General features: G+C 43.5%; 1 protein-coding gene across 1 annotated transcript in view; it reads right to left on the bottom strand.

Annotated features, from left to right (window-relative positions):
• PCSK1 (proprotein convertase subtilisin/kexin type 1) overlaps positions 1-14,147 on the bottom strand; it is a 246,062-nt gene that overhangs the window by 105,227 nt on the left and 126,688 nt on the right. The window contains exons 8-9 of the mRNA XM_078675404.1: positions 13,659-13,871; positions 5,588-5,688 (exon numbers count right to left, since the gene is read on the bottom strand). Of these exons, the coding sequence (XP_078531530.1) occupies positions 5,588-5,688; positions 13,659-13,871 (314 nt within the window). The remainder of the gene's footprint in view (positions 1-5,587; positions 5,689-13,658; positions 13,872-14,147) is intronic.

The raw sequence follows: 14,147 nt of genomic DNA on the forward strand, positions 1-14,147 counted from the left end.
CTTGCATTAGATGTCCTACTAGCAAAAGAGGGCGGAGTCTGTAAGGCTTTGAAGGTCCAGGAATGTTGCACTTACATTCCAGACAATTCGAAGCCCCTTGAGAAAGTTATTAAGAACATAACTAGTGTTCACAAGGAGATCGAAGACTTGAGTAGAGAAAATGTCTGGGAAAAAGTGGGCCACGGAATGAGTACAGTTGGAGGGTGGTTTTCCACCTTAGGCAAAAGCTTTGTATGGTATGTTCTAAAGCCTATCATCATAATATTGATCTGTGGGATAATATTGTGGGGATTGGTGAGGGTATTCAAATGGTACAGAGCAAGAAGGTCAGAAAGGGCCCAAAGAGAGCAGCTGCAGAGATTGGCTGCCATACAAGATAATCAGTACAGGAGCCTGAGAGCTCTGGAAGCGCAGAGAATGCTACCCATAACTTCAGTTTAAATGTTAGTGATGACCCCGAGAGGTCATCAAAGGGGGGAACTGAGAGAGCGCAAAATGATTTAAATGTATGAGTACATCACACTTACCTGTAGTAAGCACAAATCATGAAGAGAAATGCCATGAGTGCTAATAGTATCTGCAATTATATTCTGAATGTATAGCTAATGTAGAGATTTAAGTAGAAGTGGAACTAATACAGAAATGTGTAACATTATATGATTTTATTAGATGTGATTATTTTGAATCTATGTCGTGAAGCTGCTAAAACATAAGATGGTATGTGGTTAAACGCAGAACGTGGTAGGCCTCAGAGCCAGAGCTGGAGGGAAAGGGAAGGTGGTTCTTTTCACGACACAGATTGCATTAATGTTTTTGGTCATTGCATTAAATAGGCCATGATTTATAGAAATGTTTACTTAAAAATAGAATAAGAGTATTAACATGCTTTAATTAAATGAAGAAGTTGAATGCTATAATCATAATGAGAAATATTGTAGGCCTGAAATGTTTTAGCATTGATTTATACGTACATGTCTGGGCTGAGAAATGTTGCAAGCCTTTTTAGAAGTCTATGAGAGTTGGGTTCTTGGCTACAGATATCTGTCTGCAACAGGAAGAGGGGGGATCCAATTATAAATGAATGAATAGAGGTCTGTTCAGTGGACGGCCCAGACATGGAGGAGGATTTTGGAATGTTTAAGGGGTATCAGCGGGCCGGAGAAGAGTCTGAGAAGCAAGGTCAACTCTAACGCATGAGGCCAAAGACAAAGCATCATGGAAAAAGCCAGAAGTTGCACCACGTGAGGGGCGTTCCGCAAGGGGCGTCTCAAATGTTGTTGACTGTTTTGTATTAGGGACAGCACCCCTGGGTGGAGTTAGAGCATATACCTGAGGACCCTTTAGAGAGCGGATGGGTAGGCAGTGAGGGGTCATGACTGGAGAACTATAGGTTTTCACCAAGAGATTTAGAGTGAGTGACTTCCCTTGGGGGTCATTCACTGCTGACACCTTTGTTAGGTTGGGATTTGGTTAAGTAGGGATACCATCTAGAGCAGGGTAGGGACGCCTAACCTGTGTTTGTTTTCCTCCAACCTAAATGAAGGAGAGATATGCGTCTATGCTGATAGCTTTATTATTCTTAGAACTTGTGTTAGTGATTTCTGTTGCTCGTCTGAGGGCTTTTCGAGAGCACATGTATGTAATTGGACCTGTGTATCTCGTGAATCTCATTCTGAGATGCTTGTATTTGCAGCTTATCATTTCTTTACAATAAACTTTGGAAAACTAGAAGTTGTCCGTGATCTTTGGGAGTAGAGTCCTTTCTTGGGTGAACTAACTTGGAAATAGGTGCACTTTCTTTCCTTACAGACAGGCAACAAAGGTTCAGTCGACCAGATCGAGGTTTGGATCAATAGATATAAGGTATCGATCAAAATCTCGCCCTTTCAGTGCTGTTTCACTCCAAAGCACCCTGTAAGGAGTGATTTGTACTCAATAAATTTGCAAGATGTTATGTAAGGTGCGGCTTCTTCATTGGACACCATTCAAAAGCAAAGCCTGTTCATACCGCAGACCTGCAGATGTGCTCTGAATCTAACATGTGCAGTCCTCGGGGCCATTGGTGACGGGTGAAGAGGCAGAGAGCCCAGGACATGGTAGGAGGGAGAAGCAGGACAAGCATCAGCAGTCTCTTGGGAAGGAGGCATGCCTTTATGATGCTCCGATCTCACCATGTTCATCAGTATTTAAGGGCGAACATGCTCCCAAGTACACTCTCTTCTTGCTGATTATTGGCTGTGCGCTCCCAGAAGGAGGATTCACACTAAATCTTTCAGGGCTGCTTTGATTTACATATGTGTAGCCAGGTCCTACCTGCTCAGCAATGCCTACATCTGAAAGTAAGTTCTGAGGCGCATGCTGTCTGTGGGTGGCAAACCACCCCCTCCTGCACTCATTCCTGAGTAGACCTGGTTAAAAGCTGCACATCCAAGCATACCATGGAAATGTGTCATCTGTTATGATTGTCTTTTTTGAGACTTTTGGTTTCAAACAGAGTTGGTAACGTTTTGACAATGACTTCAAGATTAATAAAAAACAATCAGGTTTGTGCTGGATATACATAAACAGAATCGTGGACTCATATATAATGCCAACTTAAGTGAAGTTAGAGATTTGAGAAGCACAAGTTGAGCTCTGACTAAAATATTTCTCAAAAGAACTGCATCAAAAATGTTTCTAACAAATAGTCTCCTGATCTGCAGCTGGTGGTTTAGCCCTTTAGTGAGCAGGGGCGAATAAAGGAAGTCACAGGTGCCAGCGATGTCACCAATCCTTCCAGCTACATCAGTTCGGGGCGGATACGGGAGTGAGGTATAAATAAATCTGGATCCATGAGGCACTTCTTTTGGTGAGTTCTTTACGAAATATGGCAGGCACTGCGCTGTGGGCTGACCCTGCATCAAGTGCATCACTGGGCATACTTCCATGGCCTTCCATTCATTAGATGTGTGAACCATGCTAAAAGAGTAAAATTTAAATAATTCATTTGGAGTTGGTTGTTAAGGGGAGCCATAAACCTCTCTGAATTACAGAACTGTGCATGTTACAGAGGGACTCTCTTAACTTTAGCTTAAACTAATTCTGCTTCAGAGGTTGCCCATGGACCAGCAGTCACCATGGCCTTTCATTAAGTTTGCAAGGTTATTACCCAATTGCAGTTCCTGCATATATGGGTAACTATAAATGAACTCCCAATAGTTCATATAATATTCGCCCCTAGCAAGTTTACCCTGCTAGACTGCTGTCTTAAGAGCCGACAAATGTCACTGCACTGCAAGGTCATTCAGTGGGCCAAAATAAACCATCTCGGCCAGGTATTATGTGCCTGAACATAGAGTGGAGTCAAATAAGTTTCTGCTTTTCCACTTTGCAGCAGCAGAGCGGGGAATAGTAAGGATTCCTGATCAGGTTGTCACAGAAGATGTAGAAGCACCAAATGTTCTGAAATTGCACACTGCTGAGGTGGGTTTGGCGTAGGGTTCTCCCCTATCTTAGAGAATCTTAGGGGCAACAGCTGAGCTGGTAGAACCGATGTTTATAACTTATAGAATTTTGCCACTGAAGCATAATTGCTCAACAATGGTAAAACGAGTAGCATCTTAACAAGGATGATTTTCGTAAACAGAGTCTGCAAGACTGTAAACTGTTAAGTTAATGCCCCACTGAAGCAGTGGCACTTGCCTTATAATGAAGATAAGGGAGTCGAGTGCAGCCAAATGGTAGGTATGTAAACAGGGTGAGTGCCCTGCTTGATATCAATTCATCTAGTGAGAAATTTGCAACTTGTATGATGATATTCACCTAGAAGGACTAGTGCATAAGGCACTATGGTACCTCCCTTTAATAAGGGTAGCTTATTGAATACGTTCTCTACTATACAATCCGAGGTGGCTCTCATAAACTTGATGAATCAGTAAATAAACATTGATGAGCTGGGTTGCTTCAAGGATATGACCAATAATCATTTGTTAGGTTAAGATGCAATTTGTGTAATCTATGCTGTCAAGCGTGTGCCTATCTAAAAGCTGCTGCACTGCAAAATAACTTAGGTTCTGTATGCTTACCCCAGATGGTGCTCACCACTATGCAGTGGCAGTAATACATAAGTGGGAGAACAACTGGTTTGGGTCACTTTGCCTCAGTGATGTGCAGGAATACAGCAACATAGGTAATGGGATGGGAGAAGCCCATTCTTGAGGCTGACATCCTCTGAAGCATGGTCACTTCGGTGGAGGAAGCAACCAGCACAAAGAGTCCAAAAAGGCTGAAGGCCAACACGCCATTAGTTCTTATGTACAGAATCCGGGATGCAAGCCATAGTACTCTATTATTCCTTGGGACATTTGGGTACCTCAATAACTGTTGGTTGGCCTAGTTTGGGTTACATCACCGCTGGCTGTCTGTAAATGAACCTCGTTAGCATATTTATTAAACCTGCAACATACATTTCTGCTAATGAAAACCTAGGTGGTCTCATTCATTTTCACTTTGCTGTCTTTAATTAATTAAATGCATGTATTCATAGTTTGCCTGGACTACAGGAATTAATGCGAAGTCCAGTACTTTACCTGTCTCTGGAGCTACACTGTGATAGTGGCCAACAACATACACAGTGAAATGGCCATTTGGCACTACAATAGTATGTCCTCCTGACATTGCTATTTGTTGGATATTAGAAATGGAATTTTCTAGTTTGCAGATGTAGGTACCTTTGTCCAAGTAGGGAACCTTCTTCCTATTCAGGGAAAAGAGGTTACACTTCTAAAATAACCCCTGCTCACCCCCTTGGTAGCTTAGCATGAGCAGACAGGCTTATCTCAGAGGCAGTGGGTAAAGCATATGTGCACACATACAGTAATGCAGTGAAAACACTACAAATAGAAACCACACCAGTTTAGAAAAATAGGTAATCTTTATCTAAAACAAACAAGACCAAAACGTCAAAAATCCACAATACAGTTATCAAAATAAACTTCTTAGAAGGTAAGAACAGTTCTGTCGATAGCAAACTAGAGATGCAACACTTTTACCACAAAGTACCTTGGATGCCTCAAAATCAAATATGAAGCCTATGTACAAAGGTCTAGCAAAACAACAATCGACATTCGCAACAATGGAAAAAGCTTAAAAGAACATATTCTTACATTTTATTCCCAACCTCATGGAAGATCAATATTCAGGATTCATCACTGATTATCACCAGTGCTGTCATACAAAATGCGAGTCTTGTGCAAAATGTTGTAAGGGACCTCAGATCCCAGCCACCCACATTGTAACTCACCACAGTGAGCACTGAGCCCTCACGGGTGCAAATTCAGAGAAATCGAAAGGCCTTAGGAAGAGGCGGGGGAGGCCTAGATTACCTCTTGTATTGCCAGTAATGGCTGCCTCATAGTCTCAGGGAAGCTACGTGCATTGGTTTCATTTGTTCAGTCAAAGTCAATAACTGTGATGCCGCTCGCCTGTTAGCGGGGCTTATTTCTAAGCATACTTCGGAAAAACAACCTTTCCACCAAATTGATTCCCTCCATTGTGTAAATTTCTTGTGACAGTTGTTTTTGCAGTTTCATTTATCAGAATTTCTTACTTTGCTTCAAGAGCAAGGGCGAAGATCCCAGCGGCAAGAGGGGCTGACGCAGAGGTGCCGGTGTGGGTCTCGGTGCATTCATTGTGAAGATCAGCGCTGGTCTGGAGATGAAAGAAAAACAGGACAGGTTAACAGAGACTTATATGGAGGTGGAGATGGGCGAGCCAAAAAACTAACAGGAGGAGTCGAGACACAGCCGAGCCAAGGATCTAGCTTGGCTCCAAGAGCCTGTATATAAGCCAAGCTCTGAAAATATTTGACATGTAAATCATGCAACAAATATCATGTAAAATACGATAAAGTCTGACAAAATTAAAAACCAATGTATTTCATTAACATGCGGAAACATTTCCCCCCAGTATAGCGGATATCACTGCACTGAAGAGTATTAAGTATTAGTGATATTTTTTAAACAGAAACCTAATATCATTCCTGCCCCACCGTCTTGAAAATGTCATTAACCCCTTCCATGCTGATGACGGCCCCCGTCCGTCATGCAACATGGTGGGCGTGTGCTGATGATGGCTGGGGGCCGTCATGATCCCGCCCACTCTTTAGAAGTGCCGCACAGGCACAGAATCGCCGCCACGCCCAAGGGGTTGAAGAGGCAAGTCAGCTGTCATGATCTCCCTATTGATTTTTCACACAGGTTGAGCAACATTATTGTCTATTAAACCAAAAAGGTTTTTGTTCCGCAAAGGTGCTCTTATGTGATAATGAAGAAAAACAAGGCTCTATAAAATAATATATTTACATAAGATCTCACAAGTTGGTCAAGCAGGGAAGCCGGGATTTCTTATTTCACACTGTGCAATCTAGACACTACATAGGAATCCAGGCCATTTTACATCAAAGGTCAGTTTTGTCTGTAATGTTTGGCACCTGAAGGTAAAGCTTGGGTGGCAAGCAGAAGCCACATGAAAGCTCGGCTTCTTTTGAGCTTGAAGGCTCAACAGGACCTCGAGCTGAGCCAGAGTCAGGCATCTTTATGGCTCGAGCCTGGCTCGAGCCTGGCTCGAGCTTTCAGTGTCTAGCCCAACTCAATGAGAAATCCGCAGCATGCCAAATATATGCAAAATGAAATCTCCGCCATTGACTGCTCCCAGCCAACCACGCGCTAGATGTCTCAGTCCGCTTTATATTACAACTCCGCCTACCTGCGCGAGTTCATTTACTGCATTTGGCTCCTTTAGACTATGAATTTTTCATGAAAAAACCCATCGCGCGAAATGAACATGTCATCTTAATTTAGTAGCAGCAGAGCGATATCCGAGCGAAGCAAAGAGCTTACCAAGCAGTATGAATGGCAGGGCACGCTATTTTGCCTCGCTCTTTCAAATGGCTGCCTACTTAGCAATTACGCAGAAGAGGTGTTATCAACCAAGAGCCTTTCTGCCCTCCCCTTCTACTCCGCAAGGGAAACACTGCAATTTACAAATCAGACAGGCATGCTATTTGCAAATTAAACACCCACTGCAAGTGTAAAGATCTGCGCGCGCGCGCTCACCGGCGGCAAGGGCTTTCCAGAGCTCGACGGTATTGAAATTCAGTAGGCAGGAAGGAGGCTGCTCCGGCCCCAGGGGGCGCAGACTGCATGCCAATTGACACGGTCGGGTCTCGCTCCAGCTCTTTAAAGCCAGGGCCCCATGAAGGTGGCCTGACAGGTGTAATAACAGGCATGTGGGCAGGAGAGTGATACTTAGCGCCCAGCCAGGCACAGATAAGGCACTGAGACACCATGGGCAGCCGGCTTCTGCGCCCAGCTGGAGACAGATAAAAGCAGGTCATTTTGCTGAATTATGGCCTGCAGTGTTTCCTGCGTGAATCACTGTCCTGACAGGCCATGTGTCTGCTGCTTGTTCGGAATAAGAGAGAGGGCTGGCCTCAATCAGATTACTCCGCGTGAGTAATAGTGGTGCTCAGAGACAAACATGAACTCTCGTTTATTGAGGGCGGGAAAACACACATTGGTAAATAGGTATTTCGGAGAACACATCCTGCGCTGACAGCCACCCGCCTCCTTGAGGGGAGCGTCAGAGGCTAGCCTATGTCAGGTTTTAGCGGCGTGTTGATCAGGTAAGGAGCGGGGGGAGGAGGAAGGGATCACTGAGATGGTAGGAAAGGCGCACGGCAGGGGGCACACAGAGACAGAGTGGGTACAAACACAAAACCAGAGGAGTAGAGAGCTCTTACAGGATATAAACAATGAGAAAGAAGTGACACAAAAGAACACAAAAGAATGAGAGGAATTTGGAAGATAAAATGGCACAAAGGGTCACAAGAGAGAGAGAGGGAGATGAAAAACAACACAAAAGCTCACAAAGGGTGAGAGAAAGAGCACAGAAAGGTCGCAAAGAGAGAGAAGAAGAACAGCACAAAAAGTCACAAAGAGCGAGTGAGTGAGTGGAAAAGCAGCACAAACAGGTCAGAGAGAGTGAAAGACGAGACAGAGAAGTCAAAAGGAGCGATGAAAATGGCACAAAAGTCACAAAGGTTGTGCGAGTGAGAGGAAAGTGACACAAACAGGTCAGGAAGAGTCAAAGTGAGGCCAAAAGGAGAGAGATGAAGTGCCACATTGAGGTCTCTGAAGGTCACAAAGAGAGAGGAAAATGGCACAAAGAGACAACAAAGATAAAAATTGGCACCAGAGGTCACAAAGAGTGGGAGAGAGAGAGGGAAAAAGAGAGAGGGAAAGTGAAAAGAAAGCAAGCAAGGTGTTAGCGCTAGGCCCGAAAGACCCTTTGAGGTAAGGGCTCAAATTTCTGTCCTTGTACATTACACTCCCCTCTTTAGCTTGGAGGATTTTCTCTAGATGGGTCCTGAGTATGGTTTATATTGGTTTTAGAAATATTATCGTCCATTACAACTGTCCGTTCCTTCCTGGTCAACAAGTGTATGTGCACAGTCCAGCTTTTTTGACTATCATGGTCAATCCTAAGAAAGGGAATTTGCTCGTTTTTTTTAATATCATTCATCACAAGCATTAAGCTTAATGATTTGTTCTTACTTTCAGCTGATTTCTGTAGTCCTGTGCCACTCTCTATAACGTATACTGGCTTAGTGGCTTTTCTTGCCTCTTGTAGTGAGAGAGTGTTGTAGATAGAACTTGTTGCAGAAGGATGACCATGTTGGCCCGCACAATAAAGTCACCTGGGTATAATAATACTGGCAATGCCCCAAAGTCTACTTCATTGAAATTCCTTGGTAGATTGCGTACAGTTACAAGGGTGTCATTGATATAGTGTTTTAGCATTAAAGATACCAGAAGATATTTCTGTTTCACTTACGCATTGGTTTGAAATGTCTTGTGCATTAGTTAATTGAGTCTGTATTAGAATTGTGATTCAGAAAAGGGGGTGGTGATGAACAGAGTGTCTGAATTAAGCAGACCACTCTTACCCAGTCCAAAGATCAGGGCTTGATCCATCACCGTTATTTAGCTCACTGCCCCATCCCAGCTCAGAACCTGGCTATATGCAAATTAGTCTGTCCCTGGCCCAGTGCATCATGGGAACAGGGCAGACCAAACTACCAAGCCAATTCTTCACCAGAAAGGAGACAAGCTACTGGGGACCGGTTTCTGGCATTTCAGCCTCGTCGGCCCGGCTTGCTTGAATCCTGATGGAGCAGTGAGCAAGGGACTCATGTCTGAGTATACCCTGCCACACCTATAGTGGCCAAAAACGATTCAGAAAAGGGGGTGGTGATGAACAGAGTGTCTGAATTAAGCAGACCACTCTTACCCAGTCCAAAGATCAGGGCTTGATCCATCACCGTTATTTAGCTCACTGCCCCATCCCAGCTCAGAACCTGGCTATATGCAAATTAGTCTGTCCCTGGCCCAGTGCATCATGGGAACAGGGCAGACCAAACTACCAAGCCAATTCTTCACCAGAAAGGAGACAAGCTACCGGGGACCGGTTTCTGGCATTTCAGCCTCGTCGGCCCGGCTTGCTTGAATCCTGATGGAGCAGTGAGCAAGGGACTCATGTCTGAGTATACCCTGCCACACCTATAGTGGCCAAAAACGATTCAGAAAAGGGGGTGGTGATGAACAGAGTGTCTGAATTAAGCAGACCACTCTTACCCAGTCCAAAGATCAGGGCTTGATCCATCACCGTTATTTAGCTCACTGCCCCATCCCAGCTCAGAACCTGGCTATATGCAAATTAGTCTGTCCCTGGCCCAGTGCATCATGGGAACAGGGCAGACCAAACTACCAAGCCAATTCTTCACCAGAAAGGAGACAATCTACCGGGGACCGGTTTCTGGCATTTCAGCCTCGTCGGCCCGGCTTGCTTGAATCCTGATGGAGCAGTGAGCAAGGGACTCATGTCTGAGTATACCCTGCCACACCAATTGTAGCATTCCAATAATTGTCAGAGATAGGGCCAGAAATAGCAAGTGAAAGGTAACAAAGGGTGGACACAAATTGCACATTGACATTTTGCGGCCTGTCCTTGATTTTTCAATGCAACTTATGCACTATTAAGCCACATTGCACAAACTCCAGTTACAGACTGTCACAGAACAACCTGCCTATTGAATATTAGGTAGGCAAGTCACTATATACATCCCCTGTGATTGTCTACACTCAGGCATGGTAACCAGCCAAAAACAACAGACCATCATCCCTATGTTTGCATTCCTAAATGGGAAACTTTTTTTCTAAAAGCATCCTGTCTTTCATAAAGGATCAGGTACTGCTTTTAAATAATCAAATCTCATTTGGGGAAACTTGGGCAGGAAAAGTCAGTGGTCCCCAGAATTTTTGCTTAGGCCACCAACTTATCCCAATACCATTCACACAAGTGAAGGTATCCCATGGGACAGAGTTCCAAAGGGACACATTTCCCTTTGTGAAACACTTGCCACATCCTTTGAGTTGTCAGTAATTGATCAATAGTTTGTGACTGCAATTGTGGTCTCAAACAAATGATTCATACCATGCCGAATTACAACTAGCAGGAGACTTCCATTTCGTGCTAATTCCTAAAGGTAATTCAGTATAGCTTGAAAATACACTTTTTGTGACTCTGAAAGGCTTTTTTAACTCGCAAAATGGGTTTTATAGCATACCTAAAAGGCTTTTTGCTGTTGCAAACAGTTAGACCTGGAATTCTTAGGGTGGTCTTCCCCGTAGACTTTTTGTCATTTACCTCCTGTTTTTGCTGATTCTTTTTATTGCCCTTAGGACTCTAAGCACTTTACCACTGCTAATCAGTTATAAAGTGCAAGTGCTCCTCCTATAAAGGTGACAACATTGGTGTATTCTTGATTGACATATATGATGTACTTGTTAATCCCTTGTAAAATGGTATACCATATACCCAGAGACTGTACTTCAAATGCTACTAATGGGATGCAGCACTAATTGTGCCACCCACAGAAGTAACCTTTCAAACCTATCTGAGGCCTTCCAATGCAGTTCCTGTGTGTGCAGTTTACTGCCACTTTGACTTGGCATTTAAAACTACATGCAAAGCCTCAAACTCTGCTTTTATTACATATGGGTCACCCTAAAGTATGCCCCAAGTAACCTTAATGGTAGGGCGCTTTGTAAGTAAAAGGTAGGACATGTACATTTATGTTTTACATGTCCAGGTACAGACAAACAACCTATTTTACTTTTCACTACTGTGAGGCCCACTTCTCTCATAGGCTAGCATTGGGAATTCCTTAATACACTTCTAAACTGTAATTTATGATCAGAGAGGAGTAGCTTTTACATTTTTCCTGTTTTTGGAATGATAATTGTAAATACTCCTTTCTGGTGAAGTTGAATTTCACATTACTGTTTTAAAAAGACACTTTTATAAAGTGAATATTTCTCTGTACTTACTGCTCTGTGTGCCTGACAGCCAGTATCCAATACATGTCTGGGGTGTGAGACAACAACACTTTATGCATTCCCTCTGGACAGCCACAACACCAGAATGATAGGTGTGTCTGGTTACCTGTCTACACACATCTGCATTCTAATGACCTTGACTGGACAGAATGGAAGGGAGGGGCTAACACTTCACTTGAATAGGCAGTCTCCTGTCCCCACACAAAGGGCTGATTGCCCCTCACAGATAGCCTGGCATACAGGACTGGGTTGAAATGATACTTGTGCACTTCAGAGAGCTGCTTTGAAGTCACCCCCTCATCAAAGGCTATTTTGGGTGTAAGTCCCCCTAAATCAGACACTACTGGACTTGTAACTGAAGCTCTGCCAGAAGAACTGCTGTGCTGCTTAAATGACTCAATTGGGCTGCTGATCTGGAAGGCCTGCTTTTCTTTTTATTGACCTGCTGCCTGCTGCTATCTGACTCCGCAGGAGAGCTGGTCTCGACATTCCCTCCAAGTGATGTGCAAGGGCTTGCTGACTTGCTCCTGTTTTCTGAAGTCTCAGGGTCACAAAACCCTTCTTGCAATCCTGCTGGTGTTGCTGGACTCCCTTTGCCTGATGTGCACTCTGCAGTTGTGGGCCTCAGATGTGGGTTTAGCAGCTCTTTTGCTTAAAAATAGACACATCGTCACCACTGCACTGATCATAACTGACGCAGTGCCCTTCAACGCCGATGCAGTGCCGATCCGGAGACAGCCCTGCCTAGCTCAAAGAAGATGCAGGACCTGACTGCAAGGTTCGACGATGTTGCAGCGTAGATCCGAGGTCCCGACAACGAGGCTCAACTTCGACATATCAACCTGACTGGGAGGTTTGCGGACAACGCAGCTCCGATACGAGGTCCTGACGGCAAGGCTCGACTTCGGCACATCGACCCGAATCAGTGAGTGAGAACCAACACATTGCCTTCACTGCATGGGGGAGATCTACCCATTTTGTTGCTTGGGACCACAAAAGGTACTTTGTTCACTGTGGGTCCTGCAACCATCCTGCACTTCCAGGAGGTTGGCCTGAATTTTGGCTTTGTCCAGGTCCAGTGCAACCTAAAGTTACCTTTTTAGCTCTACTTGTTTTTAAGTGCTTTAGTGCATTTATTCCTTTAAAATTCAATATCTCAACTTCTATACATTGGATTTTTGACGTCTTGGTCTTGTTTTGTGCAAAATTTAATGATCTCACTTTTTAAACTGAGGAGTCTTTTTGTGCTCTATTCATTGTGTTATTATGTGCGTGTGTGTTGCACAAATAATTTGCACAGTGCCTCTTTAGATAAGCCTGACTCCTGTGTGCCAAGCTGCCAGAAGGTGAGCACATGCTATCTTTTTGTGTGTATCTATTTGACTAGAGTGGTGTTTCCTGCCTGGCCAGGGTGAATACTTCAGCTAACCAGAAATCCAATTTCTAAAATAAATCCTTCGATTTTGCAAGTAGTAGGGTTTGCGTTTGCTAAATGGCCTTTAACACCTGGTGTACAGTTATTTTTCCAACTGATTCAGGTGCTCAGATTTCCTCAACTGCCTCTAATAAACGTCAAAAGAATACATAAAGTAGTGTTTTATGTGGTTATGTTCTTTTGTTCAAATTTATAGGTCCTTGTTGAATTCATTTTTGCACATGTGAATTTATGAATATGTAAAATATTAGTTCAGATCGACTTATTTCTCAATCCTCTTTTGAATTATTTGTATTCCAACTTAGGGTTTTTAATAAATGTATCAGTTTTTCATGCATGCAAGTATTGTAAACTGTGGTACCTTCATAAAACCGCTAAGGGCATGTATCTATTTTTAAAAATACAGTTTTTAATTTGGCAGTTAGACATATTTTAAGTTCTAATTTTAAAGCTTACGAAACTGTTCAAACATGTACTTCTGTCAATTCCTTCATACCTGCCAAAATTGATTTCCCATCAGCCATTGAACTGCTGATTCAACACCCCCTCTCTAAAAGTGAGATACTTAAGACTTCCTGAAAATGTTTTGTTTTATTGGGCCCCCCACTTTTTGGTTACCATATTGACATCTCTCTAAACATTTTACAACACCGAGATATCCATACTGTCCAATTATTCCAACATGGTAATTGCTATGTTCTGGAAAGACACGGGAGAGATGCTTTGCTTTTCTTTCTGTTCAGAGGAGAGAATTTGAAATTCATTCCATTTCAATAATAACCTACTATTCTCTGGTCGGTATAATCCCCACTGCTGTAAGCAGTTGCCAGCGTAGAAGAGCACTTCTCTGCATACCAGGGAGAAAGGCCCTGCTGGGAGGCACTGCTGATTGAGATGGTGTAGATACTGTCTGTGTACCCGTCGCAGTCACAGTTGTCACCCTGCCGGCCGCCGTTGCCAGATGCCCAGACAAAGATGGAACCTTTTCCATTACGACCCTAAAAAACAAAAATAATGGTATTCCTGTAAGAAACTGGTATACGGAGAAGACACCCATCAATGGTAGTATTGATACATATCCACTGAACGTATGCTCCTTATGGCTTGGTATTCTTTACAAATATCACAGATCATGACCATCACAGCATTTTTTTTGCGCTTAACACTAAAAACACTTCTAAGCACCAGGTGGGGAAAACCTTAAACTTTGTCACCTTTAGACACTGGCACAGATGTCTAAAGGAGTAAGTTCGCAGAAGGCATAGGTGAAAGTT

Source organism: Lissotriton helveticus, chromosome 2_1 (genome assembly GCF_964261635.1).
Source record: "Lissotriton helveticus chromosome 2_1, aLisHel1.1, whole genome shotgun sequence".
Lineage (NCBI taxonomy): Eukaryota > Metazoa > Chordata > Amphibia > Caudata > Salamandridae > Lissotriton > Lissotriton helveticus.